The 21,052-nt window shown below is 42.3% G+C and overlaps 1 protein-coding gene across 2 annotated transcripts in view; it reads left to right on the top strand.

Moving 5' to 3' along the window:
- Positions 1-223: 223 nt before the first annotated feature.
- The window catches only part of LOC123754121 (uncharacterized), a 75,080-nt gene continuing 54,251 nt past the window's right edge, over positions 224-21,052 (top strand). The window contains exons 1-5 of one of the 2 annotated variants that reach the window (XM_045736319.2): positions 224-598; positions 9,319-9,459; positions 13,478-13,573; positions 15,934-16,204; positions 19,326-19,479. In XM_045736319.2, the coding sequence (XP_045592275.2) occupies positions 15,967-16,204; positions 19,326-19,479 (392 nt within the window). In that variant the 5' untranslated portion in view covers positions 224-598; positions 9,319-9,459; positions 13,478-13,573; positions 15,934-15,966. The remainder of the gene's footprint in view (positions 599-9,318; positions 9,460-13,477; positions 13,574-15,933; positions 16,205-19,325; positions 19,480-21,052) is intronic. The other variant, XM_045736317.2, reaches the window with a different exon arrangement.

Genomic DNA, 21,052 nt, shown 5'->3' with positions numbered 1-21,052 from the left:
GTATAAATAAATAAATAAATAAAAGTGTGTCGTAATAAGTGTAGGGATTATATATATATATCTCCCGAGACGCTATGGGTCTTGGTGGCTTTAGGCCTAATATATACTAGGCCTATCTAGAAATCCAACATTGTGCTTGTAACTCCTTTTGTATATATATACTTTTACCTAAATAAAGATTATTATTTAATGATTGTGGGAGGGTAGGAGGCGGGGAGCGAGCACATACGTATGTGTGAAGAGAGAGGGAAGGTTGCCAGGTGGTGGCGGCCCACATGGCTGCCACCACCACACTCCTGCTCCATCATACACCACTATCATGAGGCAGCTGCTCTAGTGCACGAGAGAGGCAGCTGGTGTAGTAGAGGAGGTGGTGGTGTAGTAGTGTAGGCGAGGGAAGGCAGTATAGTGGTGGTGTGTGGCAGGTGTGGGCTGGACGTGGTGCTGGTCTTGGACGTGTTCAGTGTGAGGGTAGTGGAGGAGTACGGCCGGCCCTCGGCCTCATTGTGGCCTCACACACCACTACCACCACCACCACCAGGTCACCACCACTCGTCTCTACCACCATCTACCACCACAGGTCACCATGGACGTGGAGGTCAGTACTGCCAAGCTCTAGTATTATACACCTCACACCTACATACTAACACATTCAACACAATTTGAAAGTGAATATATATATATATATATATATATATATATATATATATATATATATATATATATATATATATATATACAAGAAGGTACATTGGGATTGTGAGGATACAGAGCATAGTAATTACACTCTTGTAAAGCCACTAGTACGCGCAGGGTTTCAGGCAGTATACTATAAAATATTGTAAAGCTATGGTGTTAAAGCAGTGGAGTATATTGTGTTGGGAGTGATACCCGAGGACGCCACACCAGCCGCCCTCTGGCTCCTCACGGGTCATCCTCACACTTCTCACAATGGTTCAGGTTGTGTGGTACAGTATAGTTTGGGGGACCCCTTGACAAGCTGCCGGCTTCCAGGCCTTGTCGAGGCTGCTAGAGAGTGAGTGGCCCTCTGGTAAATACCCAGCATGGTTTGCCAATAGATATAATTACCTCTCAAAATCTTACCTAGCCACTATGTACTTAGCTCCACTATCCCCACCTAGGTAACACAGGCACATAAAATAAGTAAATAAATGTTTATTCAGGTAAAGTACATACATCAAGAGGTTATGCTCAATTATTCTTTATGCTCAATTAGTATTAAGCTTTAGTCATTATTGTTTTTCCTGCCCGAAACGCTTTGCGTAATAGTGGCTTTAGGCATTGTATGTACTAGCTCTATCTTTAAATCCATCACTCTTTGTAAAATCTCTTGTATGTATGTACCTTACCTAAATAAACATTTATTTATTTATTTATTTATTATGTTATACAAAAGTTGATAGATTCATAGAGCTAGTACATACAATGCCTGAAGCCACTATTACGCAAAGCGTTTCGGGCAGCCGTGGACATGGTCTCATGGCTTCTACTAATTGACTCTTAAGTTAACACAGCCTAACCTAAGGTCACAGCTTAACATAAATATCTACAGTAAGTTGTTTTTACAATTAGAAAGCTCTGTTGAAAAGCATATGTATGATATGACTGATAAACAAATCATTCAGAGATGCGTTGATGAACCTCGTTCAACTCAAACGAGCTTCGTTAAACACGACCTAACGACATAAACGGTTTTAACACTTCACAGTTAGAAAACGAGATGCTGTGATTCCATGTATTTTGTGATCTTACTTCTTAGCACTCTCTCAAAAATTTTTATAATGTGCAATGTTAGTGCTATCGGTCTGTAATTTTTTGCCTCTGCCTTATTTCCTCCTTTATGAAGTGGTGCTATCTCTGCTGTTTTTAGTATATCAGGAATAACGCCAGTATCTAGGCTTTGTCTCCACAGAATGTGGAGGGCCTGCGATAGTGTTTTTTTACAGTTCTTGATGAATATTGAGTTCCAAGAATCCGGGCCTGGTGCAGAGTGCATAGGCATACTGTTTATGGCTTCTTCAAAATCTAGTGGGGATAGGGTGACGTCTGATATATGATTTGATGTTGGTATCATATCCATGAAAAATTTATTTGGGTTATCAATCTTTAGTGTGTTTAATGGCTCACTGAAAACAGTCGTACTGCTTCCTCAGTAGCTCGCTCATTTCTTTGTTGTCATCAGTGAAAGTTCCATCTCCCTTTTGCAGGGGCCCGATACTAGATGTGGTTTTTTATCTTGATTTTGCATAGGAGAAAAAATATTTTGGATTTCTCTATTTCACTGATGGCCTTTTGCTCTCTTTGCATCTCCTGGGTTTTGTATGATTCTTGTAGCTTGCGTTCAATTGTTTCTATTTCTCTACCTAACCTTCGCCGTTCTTGAGATAGGGTGCGACTCTCAAGTTGTTCTGCGATTCGCTCTCTTCGCCTATATAGGGAACGACGTTCCCGTTCCAATCTGCATCTCTTCCTCTTTTTTTCTTAGGGGTATGCGGTTTGAACATATTTCTAGTGCTACTGAGCTTATTTTTTCCAGGCACTGGTTCAGGTTTGCATTTTCTAGCTGTTCTTCCCAGTTTATTTCTGTGAAGTCCTGGTTTATGGTTGTCATAGCTTCAATTAAGTTGTGATCTGAGTAACAGGTATTTGTAATCATTATGTTCCTGATCAATTCATCATTATTAGTGAAAATGAGGTCAAGCGTGTTCTCCTTCCTAGTTGGTTCTACTATTTGCTGGTTTAAGGCAAACCTGTCGCACATCCGTAGCAGGTCATTTGCATGTGCCTGTTCATTTAGGCTACTTCCTGGTATTCTTTCTGATATTACTGTATTAGCCAGGTGCTTCCATTTCGGGTGCCGTAGGTTGAAGTCCCCAAGCAGGATGATGTTCGGAGCTGGATTTGTGAGGTTTTCCAAGCAGTATTTTCATTAGTTGGTCTTTAAACTGCTGAGGGTTTGCCTCCGGTGACTTATATACAAGGACAATAACTACATTTAGAATCTCTATTTTGATTATCAGCACTTCCACCATATCATTTGAGGTGTTTAGCAGCTCAGTACAGATGAGTGTCTTTGATGTAGAGGCTGACCCCACCCTGAAGCCGGTGTTTCCTATCACATCTGAAAAGATTGTACTCTGAGATCCATATTTCACCATCATGGTAGTCCTTTGTGTGGGTTTCTGTTAGGGCTGCAAACACTGCATTTGCCTCATGATGGAGACCATCAATAAAGTGAACTTTGTTGGGTTTGTGTGTTTTTATACCCTGGATGTTGGCAAATATAAATGATGTTATCGTGTTAGTGGAAGTGCTGGATGCCTTACTTGGTGTTAATATCTGAGGCTCTGGTAAGGAGGCCACTGTGTTTGCGTCCAGGGTGTGTTGTTTTGGAAGTGATTCGTCCAGTTTTGGTAGTAGGACGGGTGTTGTGTGGTGTAGTACCTGTGTGCTTGTTGATAGTTTGTATTCCAGTCTTGTGGGTATCTCCGTTCCCCTCTGTAATCCTGTAGTGGTTCCATCTGACTGTTCCTCTCTCTAATATTTACTACTCTGTTTCTGCCTTCTTCTAAAAAAATTCCAGTAGTGTCATATTGATCTTCCCGTCTATAACGCTGTGTACATCTCACATGGAATTTCGGACACTGAAGATTGTAGCATTTTTTGTCCCTAATTGAAAATTGACATAATTTAGGGTGGAAGTATCTACACCCGGGTCCAAAACGGCATGTACCCCTCGCCAACATGTTCCTGCATTTTCGAGGATGCAGAAAATGGCATTTTGCTCCTAATTTTCCATATTTGCATATTCCTTTAGCGTAGAATTTGCAAATATGTTCCGGTTTTGCGTTTTTCAAGGTATTTATATCTGTCTGTCTTGTCTACCTCTTTATTGGAGCCATCTCCGTTTTTCGTCCGAATTCCTTCATTTATGCACTCTGTCTCACTATTGCTCTCATCGTTTATATTATCTGGCTCTGCAATATTGCTGTTATATTGTACCACAATAGTCTCCTCCTCCACACTCCTGCTGCGGTTCTCTAAACTATCTGTTCCTGAGTTTTGGTCGTTATCCAATGTTGTCTTTTCCCAGTCTGCATATATGACTGGTAGCCTGTCTATGAATGATAATCTCTGTGACTCGGGAATGTTTTTCATCAGATTAGTTACGTTCTCTAACATTAATCTGTCATCTTTGCAAACCCAGTAAATTCCTTGCCTTTTTGTGCATCCTGGAGCTAATTCTGTACAGCCCAGGTGAAATCTTATGTTACAGATGCAACATGTTACGCCTACATTACGTTTTCCCAGTACTCCCGAACACTCGCCACACCTCTCCATTGTCTGATGAATTGTGTTGTATTTGAGGTTCACTGTATGGATCACTTGTTGATGTCAGTCCTTTTAACTTTATAAAATTATATGTATATATTTATATATTTAATAATTATAATATTATATGTATACCGTATATTTGTAATATTATGTATGTTATTTTGTTCAAACTTTATGGCAGGTACTTAGCGTAGGGTAGCGAAGCTGGGCCCCGGTCGGTACAGGTGACCTCTTGTTGTCCCAGGTTGATGTCACCAGTTTCCAGTTACTCGATTTATAACCACTGATGCCGCCTCTTGCCACTATTCTATATTTCTAGTATTATATCACGATTTTCCTTCACTTCCAACTTATATGTTGTTGTGATACCTGTTCCACTTCACTGTTCCACGAATCACCGTTCACTATATTTTCCTCATACACGCATGTACACAAAGCCTGGTGCACTGGCTCACACGTGGTCTCCCGTTTATTCTCTATTTAACACAAAGTTCTATTGATAATGACTGTTTTCAATTTTCCAGCGGGTCACTGCACTTTGTCTGTAATCAATAATCCATGGTAGTAGTCCTAAGAAATCCCGGTTAATGTCACGATTTTAACGGAGCGCGCACGATACGTCTTCCCCCTCCCTCGACCACGACCCAACCAGCTAGTTTAAATCTATGACCTCTTGTTCTTAACACTTTCGCGTTCCACAGACTTAATAACTCGTCACTCATTTTTCTACTGAATGTGTTCCAGTGACGCATTTTTGCGTCACTCGATATAAAAATTTGTAAAAAAAAAAGTTTCTATGCGATCTTCAATTTTTTTTTTTTTGAAATGAGCGCCATTGTTTTCCCACAATCCTCCGTAGGCCGTATGGGATTCTGGGTCACGCCATGCAGTCGGCCTAGTCCTTTGTTTACGTCTCTCGTGACCGGACTACCGCGCTCCCGCGTCCAGAACCTGTGCCACTCTCTGCCCTGTGTAGCAGTGTTTATTCGTTCCTGTCTCCTTACAACGCATTATTACTTGCAAACATGGATCGTGGTAAAGGACAGAGCACCTCTACCCCCAAGAAGGATAGTGAAATGACCAAGGAAGATAAGTTGAGTGAGCTGTACAAAAGGTTCAGCAATGTGAAGCTTACCCCTAGTAAAATTCCTGATTTGTTGGATCGTTTGTCAGATGTGGAGGCAGATGCTGAAGGGGAAGAGCGTCAGAGTGATTTCAGTAGTGATAATGAGGGGACAGCGTCGTCTGATGAGTTTGATTCATCATCGACTGAGGAGAGTAGCGAGGGGATTGAGGATGAGTCAGCGGATGTGGGCCGCCCCAAGGCACCTGTAAGGAGGCGTGCAGAACGTCTTCAACAGCCTAATCCCGATGCTGCCTGGTCAACTGACAATACACCACCTATTGTAGGCAGTTTCAGTGCCACACCAGGCATAACTGTCCCAGTGCCAATTACCCCCCCTGCAATTTGTTCAATTATTTCTGACCCGTGCCCTAATTGAGTTCATCACAGTGGAAACTAACAGGTATGCCAGGCAGTTTATTCAGAATGCTTCCAGGCGCACTATGAGGTTGTGGAAGGAGGTATCTGCGAAGGAAATGGCAAGGTATTTGGCTTTATCAATCTTGATGGGTATTGCACGACTCCCAACAATGCGCATGTACTGGCAAACAAGCCGGTTGTGGCATATGAGGACCTTCAATGTGTTCATGACTTCAAAACGATTCCAACATATTGCCCAGTTTTTTCATACTTATAACCAGTTTGCAATTCCACCCAACAACAAGAACCGCATGATAAAACTCAGCACCATCATTACCTATTTGACCAACAAATTTGGCTCTTACTACGTCCCCAATCAAGCACTCAGTTTGGATGAAGGTACAATGTCGTGGCGTGGTCGTCTATCCTTCAAGGTTTACAACCCCAATAAGCCTGATAAGTATGGGGTAAAGTTGTACATGCTTGCTGAGGCAGGGACTGGTTATATTATTGATTTCGAGGTTTATTCTGGAGTGGGCAAGACAACAGTTGAGACAGTGATGGGCCTTATGCGACCCTTGTTGAACAAAGGTTATCATCTTTATATGGACAATTATTATAACTCTGTCCATCTCACAGAATTGCTAAGGGAAAATGGTGTGTACACTTGTGGAACACTCAGATTGCAGCGTGGTGCCCCTAAAGAGCTGCAAAAACTTGCCAAAGGTAAATTCGCTGTTGATCAGACTATTTTCAGGCGCAAGGATAACACTTTTGTTATCCTTTGGAAAGACAAGAGAGTGGTGTCAGTGATCACAAACTGCCATAATGCTGACACACAGGAAGTACAGAGAAGGAAGAGAGTGAAGAAACGTGACGGAACATCATCTGTTCAGATTGTAACTGTAAACAAACCAACAGCCATTTGCGACTACAACAACAACATGAAGGGAGTTGATCACTTCGACCAAATGGTCAAATATTACAGGTTCACCAGGAAGTCGCATAAGTGGACTAAGAAGATCACATTTTACTTCCTTCAGATGGCTATACACAATGCCTATGTGTTGTACAAGATGTACACAACTGATGCCAAGAAACTGACCCTACTCCAGTTTCATGAAGTAGCAATATGGGCCCTGTTGGGGTGGGACATGGATGAGTGGCCTGCTACTGAAAGCCCTCTCCCACATGCTGATGATTACCAGGAACCTTCTCACGATTTGGCAACACCTGGCCCATCTGGAGCGAGGCGTCCTTTATTTCATCGTCTTCCACGCCAACCACATGCCTCATCCTCATCCGACACTGAACCTGAAACTGAAACGCCTGCACCTCAAGCTGAAGCTACTCCTCCACCTGTGAAAAACCCCCGCATTGTTGATTCAGAGGACAGGCTAAACAGGAAGTTGACTCATGCATTAGTGAAAATTGCTAAACGGAAACGGTGCCGAGTTTGTATGAAGTCGGGAATTAGAAAAGACTGTATGTATCAGTGCAGGACATGTGGAGTTGCTCTATGTGCCACACCATGCTACTCAAAATATCACCGCAAGAGGATATTTTGGAAAGCAAAGAAATAACTCCTCTGCAAGCTTCCACTCCACCTAACGTAACATCTGTTGAGCAACTTCAGGGACATTTTCCTGAAGCCGGTGGAGTGGATAATCAAATGCTCAACTTGTTGACCTTCCTTCATCACATCGTGGGTAAGTACACATAATTTATATTACACATTTTGAGGTTATTACTTCTTCATACTTTGCTGTGGGTAGCTCTATATATATTCCAGTTCTTAGTGCTCAGATTGGTATGTCTACATAGTGCATCTTCTTGCGAGTATTTTGACACCAAAATGAACAATGTAGCACAAAAACTTCCATTGGAACAATATTTTTGTTTGTCGGGTGTATTGGGTGTACCGGGCGTGGAAACGGGTGTTTGGGCGGGTGAGGCATCGACGTGTTTGGGGGTGTTTGGGGGTGAGGCGCGCACGTGTAACCCACTTTTATGCATATGTCTGTGTAGGCAATTTTATTGCGATCACCGTGATACCAAACAAAACCATATGCAACAAGTTTTGACTTGATAAACACAATCAGAGTAGCAACATATAGGGAGAGTTTAGCGGAGTTTAGCGTGAGCGCGAAACAAAGCACGCAGTTCTTTGGTTGCTGGTCGCCTAATGTTAGCTTTGGTGAAATGTTATACATATGTTCTTATAGTACATTTCATTAGCTACACAGTGATACCAAAAAAAAACACGTACATCGAAAATGAGGGTCACAGACATGAGGAGAGTATAAACTTTTCAGTTGTGGTTGAGCGCATGTGCAGCTGGGCGCGCTCCGGCGGGTAACCCTAAGCCAACTTCCCACATTCCTGTGGGTGGGGCGACACCATTATTTATTGTGTATATTTATATGTCCGTGTAGGGAATTTTATTGCGGTCACAATGATACCAAAATAAACCACGAATAATAATTCTGGGGTTCGCAAACATAAAAACATCGTAAACATTGATGCCCGGTTTTACGCTCACAGCTAACGACTGCCACAGTTTGTTATTCGGTGTGGTTCTCATGTTGTCTTTGGTGACATTTTATATATATATTCCTCTAGAGCATTCTCTCGCGAACACAATGATACCAAATTTAAATACATGCCGCCAAAATTAAGCTCCCCACCCCGAAAAGATTATAAACATTTTAGTGCTGACGCGCAGTAGGCCGACACGAACGGCCCACTTAGGGCTTACCGTCAGCCTATTCCCAGGGAGCGCGAAAGTGTTAAAGTTCCAGGTCTCGGGAAATCTTCCCTATCGATTTTATCAATTCCTGTTACTATTTTGTATGTAGTGATCATATCACCTCTTTCTTCTGTCTTCAAGTTTTGGCATATTTAATGCCTCTAATCTCTCCTCGTAGTGTGGTCCTGTTAAGTTGTTGTGTCATTCGCCAGGCGGACAGATGTCGTGTGACTCCTTTATCATTGTTGGTAGGCTTATAATTGTACAAAATGTGGTTTCCTTAACCTCAGACCAATTTTCATAAGACTTGTATGTAGAGTGGTTATGATATTTTCTGAGTTGTGTAATTTCTATGTATTACTCTTAAGAGATTAAGAATTAATATAAGAATTTTCTTAATTTTATTTTGCCTAACTTTACCTGATGGGCACTCTTTCTCTAGTGGCCTCAACAAGGACAGGAAGCTGGTAGGTTGTCAGAGGTCTTTCCTATTTGTCCTGATGATTTTCAAGCTGCATTTTAATATTCAGTGTTTTGGTATTTACTGCTTGAGGCAGGTAAGCGGTTCTATGGCCTTATAATCTTATGGGTGAAAAAGCATCTCCTGTTTTCAGTTCTAAATTGTGGCTTTTTGAGCTTGAAACTGTTGCTTCTTGTTTGTTGCATCTGACCTTTTGAAAAAGTTGTTTGTAAACGTTTTGATGTCTGCCCTATCTTGTCAAATTTGCAGTGTCATTAGCCCTGTGGTCCTCGACCCATCTTCGTATGAGAGATCGGGCAACAAAAACCATTCCAGATGTTGAACTTTGTCCAAAGCAGCCGTCTTTCTGAAGATGGTCTCCATGCTTGGTTACAATAATCAAGTGTAGTGGTAAGTGAGCACCAGAGATTATACAGTTGAAATATACCTTCTTTTCTTTTGAAGTCAAATGTTCACTTGACAATTCCTAGGGTTTGGCTTGCACTCTTCTTTTTTTTTTCTTTTTTTTCATTGTAGCTCCCACTTGTGCAACTTTCAGCGAGTGATGGATCCCTACTCGAAGGTCCTTTTCATCATCAATCTGTTGTAAGGTAATGTTGTTTATCTGGTAGATGCAGTGAGGATTATTATGTTCCACATGCATCTTTTTTATATATTTGTCTAGCATTTGTCGATCTTAAAAAAGCATTTGCCATTCTTATCATTTCTGGAGTTCATGTAGATCTTTCGTAAGGTCTCAATCTCATTTTTATTTCACAATTTACCATAAATCTAAGGGCCATCTGCAAATTTGATGTGGTTTGTAATATTCTCATCAATGTCTTTGATGTACAGTATATGGCAAAAAAGGTTGGCCCAAATTGGACCCCCACTCACCACATTTCTTCAGTCAGATTCATTTCCGTTAAATGCTTTTCTTTGGTTTAATGATTGTTTTTTCCATTCTAGTATTTTACTATTTATTCCGTTTGCCTATAATGCCCTTGCTAGGATTTCATGTACTCGGCTAGTTGTTGTACTTGCATAGTTGTGCTTGCGGGGGTTGAGCTCTGGCTCTTTGGTCTTGCCTTTCAACTGTGAATCGACTGGTGAACAGATTCCTGAGCCTACTGGGTGCTCTCGTATCTACATTTGAAACTGTGTATGGAGTCAGCCTCCACCACATCACTGCTTAATGCATTCCATCTGTTAACTACTGACACTGAAAAGTACTTTCTAACTTCCTTGTGTACCTCAAGATGTGGTACCTTGTCCAAAGCTTTAGCCAAGTAAAATGACTGAGATTGGCCACTGCAATGTATTAAGAAAACTTGAAATACTTATGGCTTATTGATCAGACACTTATAAACAAAAATCAGAATTATTATTTACTCTCTTGCTGATGTTAAAAATTGAGAGTAAAATGTGACTATGTATGGCAGATAGAATTATACTGAACCCCTTAACTGCGCGCCCTCCAAATATGACAACCCCCCCCCCCCCCCCCCAGTGCACAGGAAATAAATTCTTTTAAAAAAATTTTTTTTTTTTTTTGACAGTGTCAAAAACCCTTCCCTGAGTTAGGTATAGTAACAGAAGGTCGGAATTGTATGTACTCTGGCTGGTATAGGGTCTGTTAGTTCGTGCGTGACGTCATCATTCCCTGGTCGTGCGTGGCGTCCGCCCCCGGGCCACGCTGTGCGAGTTGCTGAGAATATATTTTTGTTCATTTTCTGCGCACAGTTCCAAATACATTTTATTTGCTTTTACGTGCCAATCCTATATATATTAAACACGTACACTATATTATGGCAGTAGAACATCCATACTGTCAAAAGACGTGTTACATGCATGACACACGTGTACACATCCAGCACATATTTCCATTGTATTATCCTAATTTATGTATATATACAGTCTATTTACACTATCACACACAATATACATTCACCATCAACACACTTAAGAACTCCGCGAGTGTCAGCTGCCACACCCTCACTCCTCCAACATCCAGTCTCTCCCTCACTCCTCTAACATCTTACTCGCCAGCATTGCTTCTCCCACCATACTGTTATTGTTTGTATTACACTATTTACACACGTTATGTATACCTATCTACATGTTTTATTCACCAGAACTATGCAAGTAAACCGGTATTGTGTCCAAACTTTACAGTGGCCACCATACACTGCATATAGTGTCTTCTGAATCTTCACTGTGTTGACGACTGTAGGATAAAGCACAAAAGGGAAAAAACGTTTAAAATAGTTTACTTAACATGAAAATTAGTATAATTTGGTAGCAGTCTTTCTTGTGAACATATGTTGTTGAATATGACCAAAAAGGTAAGATTAATAATTCTAACACGAATCTTCTCTATTTCTTATGTTTTCCTTCACTGTCGGTGGTAATAAAAATAACAATTCTCTGAAATTCATTTTCATTCGGGCATCCCTCCCTCCCCTTTGGTCGGCGTTTTTTTGCTTTTTTGATACTCAGCCTCTGGACTGGTGAGTTACCGGCGTGGAGGTCTGGGACCCGTCCTCCTCCTGGTGAGTTACCGGCGTGGAGGTCTGGGACCCGTCCTCCTCCTGGTGAGTTACCGGCGTGGAGGTCTGGGACCCGTCCTCCTCCTGGTGAGTTACCGACGTGGAGGTCTGGGACCCGTCCCCCTCCTGGGGAGTTACCGACGTGGAGGTCTGGGACCCGTCCTCCTCCTGGTGAGTTACCGGCGTGGAGGTCTGGGACCCGTCCTCCTCCTGGTGAGTTACCGACGTGGAGGTCTGGGACCCGTCCTCCTCCTGGGGAGTTACCGGCGTGGAGGTCTGGGACCCGTCCCCCTCCTGGGGAGTTACCGGCGTGGAGGTCTGGGACCCGTCCTCCTCCTGGGGAGTTACCGGCGTGGAGGTCTGGGACCCGTCCCCCTCCTGGGGAGTTACCGGCGTGGAGGTCTGGGACCCGTCCTCCTCCTGGGGAGTTACCGGCGTGGAGGTCTGGGACCCGTCCCCCTCCTGGGGAGTTACCGGCGTGGAGGTCTGGGACCCGTCCTCCTCCTGGGGAAGGAGGGGTTGTGCAGACGGATGCGCAGCGGTTGTGGTGACGTCTTACTTGTTTCCTTGGTTTTGATTGGGGAGTGCTGTTGCTTGTTCGACTTTCGGTTTGCAGTTTTTTTCTTATCAGTAGCTTGTTTTGGAATTCCTACCTTTCTGGGTGTCTGACCTGGCAGATGGCAGACAAAGACTGCTTCCAATTACACGGGGGTGTCTTTAGGCCATTGCTCCTCGTGCCTCTCTTGAGGGGCGCCAGGTTCTGGCTCTGGTCCCCGGTAGGCTTAGAACTCCTTCAATTGACTGTTGCCACGGTCTAATATATATACATCAGCCCGTCATAGCTCCGGGAAGCCTCTGGGTCTCGCCCAGAAAATGGCGTTTCATTACATTCGATGCTGGTTTTTTGTTGTACACCCCCAGGAAGCGGTCTGTAGCAGCTGTATAACTCCCAGGTACCTATTTACTGCTAGGTAACAGGGGCATCACGGTGAAAGTAACTGCCCATTTGTTTTCGCCTCCACCGGGGATCGAACCCGGAACCTGAGGACTATGATTCCAAAGCTCTGTCCACTCAGCTGTCAGGCCCCTATAAACTCATAAGCATCCCCATAAACTCTGCATAAGGCCTAGACTCATGGCATTCAATGTTTATCAAGGATTGCAAAATATTCACTACAGTATCACAGAACCTAAGCATCATTTGGAGATGAATCCAGGATACCATTGTCATCCTCCACAAATAAAACAGCAGAGATCATGCTACTCCACAATGGGGGTAGTAAAGCAATTTGCAAAAGTTATAGACAGCACTAACATCACATCATTAAAACATTTGAAATAATTCAAAGAAGTAAAGTTTCCATTCTATACATCAGGGGTTTAAATCTCCTTTTTCTGCACAGTACAGTAAAACAAATAAAAAATATTCCGAGCATCTACTTACTGTATATCCCATTGATGCTAATTTCATAGATATCTACAAATAAATGTTTAGGGGCAGTATTTGTTACCTTGTTTATAAAAATGTTTATAAATATTTTCCATGCAATTGCTTGTTACGAAGTCTTGCAATTTTCATTTTTCTCCCCCTTTGGTTATGGGGTGATAAGTGATGACCTGCTCCAGTTCATCTCTTTCAAGGGGCCAGATTCTGGTCCTGGTTAGTGGGTGTTCATGATTGGTCAAAGCTTGGTGTAATACCCAGTTTATTGTATTTGTGAGATGTGTATGAGAAGAGCAGAGGGATTACATAGAAGAACATGAGGATGATAAGAACAAATATTGTTTTTAGATTTTTGTTGTTATGCCTTTTGGCATCACATTTTTATAATAAAATTGTCACTAAAGTTTCACCTAACAGTAAATTTTCATCTTAACAGAGTGTGTGCACAACCCAGATCACTTACTCAGTGACCGAGAGTGTTCTCGAAGCTGTAGAGAATGGGACGCTGGTTAAAACCTTTGTTGAACATCAGGTTAGTGCATTTATCTTGTACTCTTATTTCTTATTAAATACCTTGAGTATTTAAAAATATTGTAGATTGTGATGTAGACTTAGGCTAAAAGGTTTTGTATACTAATTAGCACTTTTGCATTCTGATGATGCTAAGGCATGTTATCCAATTGCCGTTCATAAACATTTGTATACTCATCTCTTGTGTGTGTAATATGTATATTATAATTGTGTGTACAGGTACTGGCAGCAGGTTTTCATTTAGACACGTTTCATTAAGTGTGACCGAGATGTTCCATGTAGGTTATTTTCTTATTTAGGGCTTACTGGTATGAGGTATTCTTTCATCTCTATCGTGGTACTAACCATTTTTCTTTTCTTGGCTTGTATCATTAACTTTCCTTGGTGACGTCTTTACACGATGATTATATATATATCTACAATATATATATAATTGTACACTCACACATTCACTCACTCACTCACACACTGATTCACTCACTCACTCACTCACTCACTCACTCACTCACTCACTTACTGATTGACTGACTGACTCACTCACTCACTCGCTCACTCACTGACTAAAATAATAGGAAGGATAAGAAACTTAGATGATTGTCATGCCCTTCAAGATGACCTGAACAAAATAAGTATATGGAGCACCACTTGGCAAATGGAATTTAATGTTAATAAATGCCATGTTATGGAATGTGGAATAGGAGAACATAGACCCCCACACAACCTATATATTATGTGAGAAATCTTTAAAGAATTCTGATAAAAAAAAGAGATCTAGGGGTGGTTCTAGATAGAAAACTATCACCTGAGGACCACATAAAGAATATTGTGCGAGGAGCCTATGCCACGCTTTCTAACTTCAGAATTGCTTTTAAATACATGGATGGCGATATACTAAAGAAATTGTTCACGACTTTTGTTAGGCCAAAGCTAGAATATGCAGCGGTGGTGTGGTGCCCATATCTTAAGCACATCAACAAACTGGAAGAGGTGCAAAGACATGCTACTAAGTGGCTCCCAGAACTGAAGGGCAAGAGCTACGAGGAGAGGTTAGAGGCATTAAATATGCCAAAACTAGAAGACAGAAGAAAAAGAGGTGATATGATCACTATATACAAAATAGTAACAGGAATTGATAAAATCGATAGGGAAGATTTCCTGAGACCTGGAACTTTAAGAGCAAGAGGTCATAGATATAAACTAGCTAAACACAGATGCCGAAGAAATACAAGAAAATTCACTTTCACAAACAGAGTGGTAGACGGTTGAAACAAGTTAGGTGAGAAGGTGGTGGAGGCCAAGACCGTCAGTAGTTTCAAAGCGTTATATGACAAAGAGTGCTGAGAAGACGGGACACCACGAGCGTAGCTCTCATCCTGTAACTACACTTAGGTAATTACTTGGGTAATTACATGTTCGCTCGCTCGCACACTCACTCACCTCCTTTCCTCACCTTGAGAGTGAGAGTATAAGACCTGAATTTGAACAGGCTAACAGTGATGTCTGTCCATAACACAATGCTTACTACAGTGACCCAAGCTCTCATCACCCTATCACTTGACATAACTTTGTAAGTCTAGTTTTTCATTGGTGTGTCGTCTCACTTCTTCCGTATATTCTTATTTCTGTTTACTTTAGCCAGTCACCTGATGTTTTTGATACAACTGACCTCTCTGTTTTATATAATCAGATGTTAACTCATGTCTTGTCACCACTTAACTTGAGAATGAACCTTTTAGGTTTGAAACATGTAAGTTATAATACGTATAATACATTATAGTTAATTTTTATTCGTCAACCTTGAACTATTATGACATTTGGAGAAATCCTCCTCCAATTAAACCAATATGCAAGAGCACCTGCTAAAGGGATAAAAGTCCTAAACCAGAAAATAAACATTGAATATGCAGTCATTTTAAGTGAAACAAATCTATTATAGATTTACTTATGTTTTTTCTGTTCTCTAGAGAATTCATTTGCAAACATTTTAACATCAAATTTCTAGTTATAATCCAACAAATAACTAAGAAAACATAAAAATGATTGAAAACTTTGTTCACATTCTGTGCTCCCCGGGCTGCTTAGCAATGTTTATGGTCTGGCACTCACGGACAGGTTGGACCGGCAGTATTAATTTTAGTTGACATTTATGGGTCACCTGTTATTTTTTTTAATTGTTATAGTATGCCTTTGTATAGCATCTTCAACTTTCAAACCTCCTGTTATAAATAGTATATAATCTGGAAATTTAAAATTGCTAAATGCAAGTAAGGTAGTACAGTAATGTGGCATATTGATTGCTGTTTTTGACATTCTCGGCGGCTTGAAGCATATCTAATTAAAAATTATTATTTTAAATTGCAGGAATACTACAGGTGTATAGTGTGCAATAGGACTATGTCTGGTATTGTTCCTGCACAAAGCCACCTCGAAGGATCTCCTCACAGAAAAGCTATACGAACTCACATGTACAGCTCAGTCCTTGGCGCATCTAAGAGAGGATCAGATCTATCTTTTGACAGGCTAGACAGCACTTCACAGTGTATGCCGGCAACCAGTTATCAGTCTCCATCTCTTGTGCGGAAAGAAAACACATCAGTCTCGTCACTAAAACCTGTTACTCAGCATGAAACTGGTTAGTTTTTAATGTGTTTTGGCCCTGTAGGTTGGGCTATGTTGTTGTTATTGTTCTGTGCATTATCACATGGCTTGGTTATCTTGAGGTTATCTTGAGATGATTTCGGGGCTTTTTAGTGTCCCCGCGGCCCGGTCCTCGACCAGGCCTCCACCAGGCCTCCACCCCCAGGAAGCAGCCCGTGACAGCTGACTAACACCTAGGTACCTATTTTACTGCTAGGTAACAGGGGCATAGGGTGAAAGAAACTCTGCCCATTGTTTCTCGCCGGCGCCTGGGATCGAACCCAGGCCCACAGGATCACAAGTCCAGCGTGCTGTCCGCTCTGCCGACCGACTTACATCTGCTTGTTATCTTTTAATTTTGGTACAATATTATATATATTGTCGAGCCTGGCTTCAGGACGGGCTCGGGGAGTAGAACAACTCTCAGAACCCTCTCCAGGTATATCATGTATTATAAATGATGTGGTAACTTATTTATAATTTGCAAATCATTTCAACAGGTTGTCTTAATTCACCCCATTCTCAGAGTAAATCCATTATACTAACACACCAAACCCTCCAATCAAACCACCTGGTTATCTAGATATTTGTGATGGCCAGAAAGCATATTCCAATATGCCAGAAAGACTATTATTCCAATAATAGTCTACAGTGGAGCCTCTGTCTATGAATGCCCCAGAGTATAAATTATTTGTTGTTCGAAGTCAATTTTATTGACTTTGATTTCAGTTTCATTGAATTTGACTCGGTGTATGAAGTTTGCCTTGGAGTATGAAGTACTTGTTCAGTATCCACTCAATTTAATTAATGATTTATATGGGGCTATGCCCGAGTCATTAAATTCTGGGCTCTGCTATTATCTGGAGGGTTTAAAATATTGCTAACATTTTAGTCATATTAGGGAGAGCAACAGGATGGATGGTGAGAGGACTTATGGTGGGGGAAGGGGGAACTGGATGGATGGATGGTGGGAGGGGGGGCCCTGAATGGTGGGGGACTAGATGGATGCATGGTCCCTTTCCGTCCGGAAAGGCAAGCAACCTTGCGCGTTGCAGCAACCTAAACTGCGCATGCAATGCCGAAGCTGCTTGCACCCGAATATCAATCTCATTGGACTGAGTGAATTGGAGTACAAGCAAGGAACACCACTCGTAGGACTCCGGGTCAAAGGTGTCACTGGCCCAACAAGCAGCATGGCGGAGGTAAAGACGGTGAGTGTCACCCTGAGACAAGGGGACAGAGCAACCTTCAGACTCGCACAAAGCAAGGTGGGACTCGGAATTCTCTTCCATCGGACCACTGAGCCCCAATGGGAGTTTCCAGGGCCCTTAGGCTGACTAAGGGAAGCCCAGGTGAAGTACTGCTAACCGGTTATCCCAGAGCTACCAAGCAAACAAACTAAAAGCTGAATGCCTGCAAGCATGGGGATCTAGTGGAGGGCCTAGCTCCAGGGAGCCTCTGGGTCTCGCCCAGAAAATGGCGTTTCATTACATTCAACGCTGGTTGTTTTGGTCGATCTTATTTGTCTTAATCTTTTTCATCTGGTTGATGCCAGGGCCGCATTACACCGCTGTCACTGCAGTCACTTTGGCTGGCTGTAATTGGGACTGGAAACGAAAAATCAGGGGGCTAGAAAAATCAACAACCACCGGTCACACACCCTAAACTGCATAGGACATAGGCCTGCTCTGAACTTTGCAAGGTCCACCATTGCTCCATCTATTAAATCCAGAGAATGCACTTTAAAAGGTATTAGACTGGAAATTGCACAGATTGCATTGGACAGAAATTGCTACCCTAGTAGAAATAACAAGGGCTAGAACAGCCCTTGTTATTGTGAGCCACCAGTGTGAGCCACCAGTCACACTGCCAGGCTGAACTGAGCACAGGACGGCAGTGTGAGCTACCAGTCACACTGCCAGGCTGAACTGAGCACAGGCCAACACTGAACTTAGTGGAGGTCCATAATCACTTCACTCACAGGATTGAAAATTTCACAAGAAATATCTTGGTAAAATTTGTGAGCTAGAATGGCAGTGTCCCTGAACTTAGTAAAGGCTCTCATAACTGCCTGCAAAGTTTGGAGATAAACATACGCCTCAAAACATAGGATTATAACTACACTAAGCCTACCATCAAAGTGCAATAGCCAATCATAAGAATATACAAATAGCTAGCAAACACAAAATGTATGAGCATTGACAGCTATAGTAACAGGCAACTAAGAATGCCATGAACTCCTATAGCACAAAAGAATTCAACCTGAACCTCCCTCTGAGTGGATAATAAATAGTCTTCATTTTGATATTTCAAGTCACTTATCACATAACAAAAACACATGAGCTGAACATCATTCATGCTAAGCTCATCCTGGTCATGAATGTCAGACTCCATTCTGAAACCAGGGATCCAAAAGCACCATATTTAAACTAAAGCTACCACTAACTTCACTCCTTTCTACAGGTATTGACTTGTGACGAGGTCATAAGACCACCTTTAGAGATAAGAAAAAAATCAAGCAGTCCATTTTTGGTATTGACCTCTGGTAGTGTCTCGTGAATTAAATGGAGCCTGATGTTGTATTGAAGGTTTGACAGGCATCCAGGTGTGTAACATTGTTTGGCCTGTTTGGAAGGAGTTTTTCTCACTGTATAGTTACTTATGACATGACACTCATCACCTTCCCCGATTCTGAGAGGAGTAGAATTCTGGTACATATATTCTCAGTATGCTCGGCGCCGGTTGGCCGAGCGGACAGCACGCTGGATTTGTGATCCTGTGGTCCTGGGTTCGATCCCAGGCGCCGGCGAGAAACAATGGGCAGAGTTTCTTTCACCCTATGCCCCTGTTACCTGGGTGTTAGTCAGCTGTCATGGACTGCTTCCTGGGGGCGGAGGCCTGGTCGAGGACTGGCCCGCGGAGACACTAAAAAGCCCCGAAATCATCTCAAGATAGGCCATGAGATATTCTTAACCATCTGGTGAGATGGTATTAGCCTTAGGTTATCATTGTACAAGGTCTTGTGCTTCTGAAGGATCCATTTATGGATATGTCTAAGGTAATAATATATTTGCTTGTATTGCATTGTATTGTATAGAATTTGTTTTTCTTTGCAGACCTCCTAGAGGTGGCAATGAAACGTGGTATAGTAGAAGTGAGGATGGTGAATGAGCAGACCTTCATATTCTGCTGTTTGTGTAACATATCGTGTACAAGTGATGCTAACATGACGCAGCATCTGGAAGGAGAACCCCACTGTAAGAAACAGAGGTAAATAAAATAACAAATTATTTGGCTAACTCGAGTAAACAATACATTATAATAATTTATGTACTGTATGTACTTGCTTATTTGGTTTCTATGAGTTATTTTAAGAATTCTTGTTTGTATGGACTTTAACTTTTATTACATGGGCCAAACAGTTTCTGTTTAGTGCAAATTGTTAAATGGAATGAACAAATATTAATTTTCTGAGAGGACTCTCCTCAAGCTTGCCAAGCTATAATGTGTTAAGCATCCAAGCCTTTGGTAATACATCAGGATGCCTGCTCATATAGCCGCCCACCCACACCGCTCGCCCAAAGAGCCACCCATCTGCCTGCCCAAATCCACCCACCTCGCCCAAATAGCCACCCATCTGCCTGCCCAAATCCACCCACCTCGCCCAAATAGCCACCCATCTGCCTGCCCAAATCCACCCACCTCGCCCAAATAGCCACCCATCTGCCTGCCCAAATCCACCCGCCTCGCCCAAATCCACCCGCCTCGCCCAAATCCACCCGCCTCGCCCAAATAGCCACCCATCTGCCTGCCCAAATCCACCCGCCTGGCCCAAATAGCCACCCATCTGCCTGCCCAAATCCACCCGCCTCGCCCAAATCCACCCGCCTCGCCCAAATAGCCACCCATCTGTCTGCCCAAATCCACCCGCCTCGCCCAAATAGCCACCCATCTGCCTGCCCAAATCCACCCACCTCGCCCAAATAGCCACCCATCTGCCTGCCCAAATCCACCCACCTCGCCCAAATAGCCACCCATCTGCCTGCCCAAATCCACCCACCTCGCCCAAATAGCCCTCCCGGCCACCAATCCATCGGGTCGGGCAGTTCGGGTCGTGTCCTCTGCCCAAACCCACCCACTCTGCCTGCTCGCCAGTCGGCCACCAATCCATCCATGATGATATTTGTTTGTTGAACTAGTGAAGAATGGTTGGAAAAATTTAAGAATAGGCATAATATTAAGAAAGGGAAAATTGCCAGAGAATCATTAAGCAGCTGAAGCCAACACAGCAGCAGTGAGCACCAACAAAGCTGATGCAAACATCTAGAACATTGTGTGTGGAGTGTACTGTTAGAACCAGTGTTAAAATGAAGTACACATTGTTAGTGTTAAAATTAAAGATGCAGTAATTTTAGTGTACAATAGTTTTCATAAATTGTATTGTAGTACTCAATATACAGCAGAACTACATAATCAATACAGTGCCAACTGCATAATATAGGTCTGTACGTATTTGCGGTACTGTATTCACAACTCTATGAGAATTCAAGATGAGCATACTTCAACAATAAGGTAAATAAACCTAAAACACAGTATATTTTAGTAGAGTAGTAATATATTGGTACAGTACAGTGGCACCTCGATTAACGAGTTTAATCCGTTCTGGCACCGAGCTCGTTATGTGGAAAACTCGTCTTAAGAAACAAATTTCCTGATTTAAAATAAAGGAAATGAATTTAATCCGTTCCACTCCCAAAAACATCCATACTTGTATGACATTTTTTAATGTAAATATAATACTGCACATGTAATTATAAATGTTTTGTTGTACTGTTTTCATGTT

Source organism: Procambarus clarkii, chromosome 6 (assembly GCF_040958095.1).
Source record: "Procambarus clarkii isolate CNS0578487 chromosome 6, FALCON_Pclarkii_2.0, whole genome shotgun sequence".
NCBI classification, from domain to species: Eukaryota; Metazoa; Arthropoda; class Malacostraca; order Decapoda; family Cambaridae; genus Procambarus; species Procambarus clarkii.
Note: the sequence above shows the minus strand (reverse complement) of the source record. Positions and strands in the feature narration are given on the sequence as shown.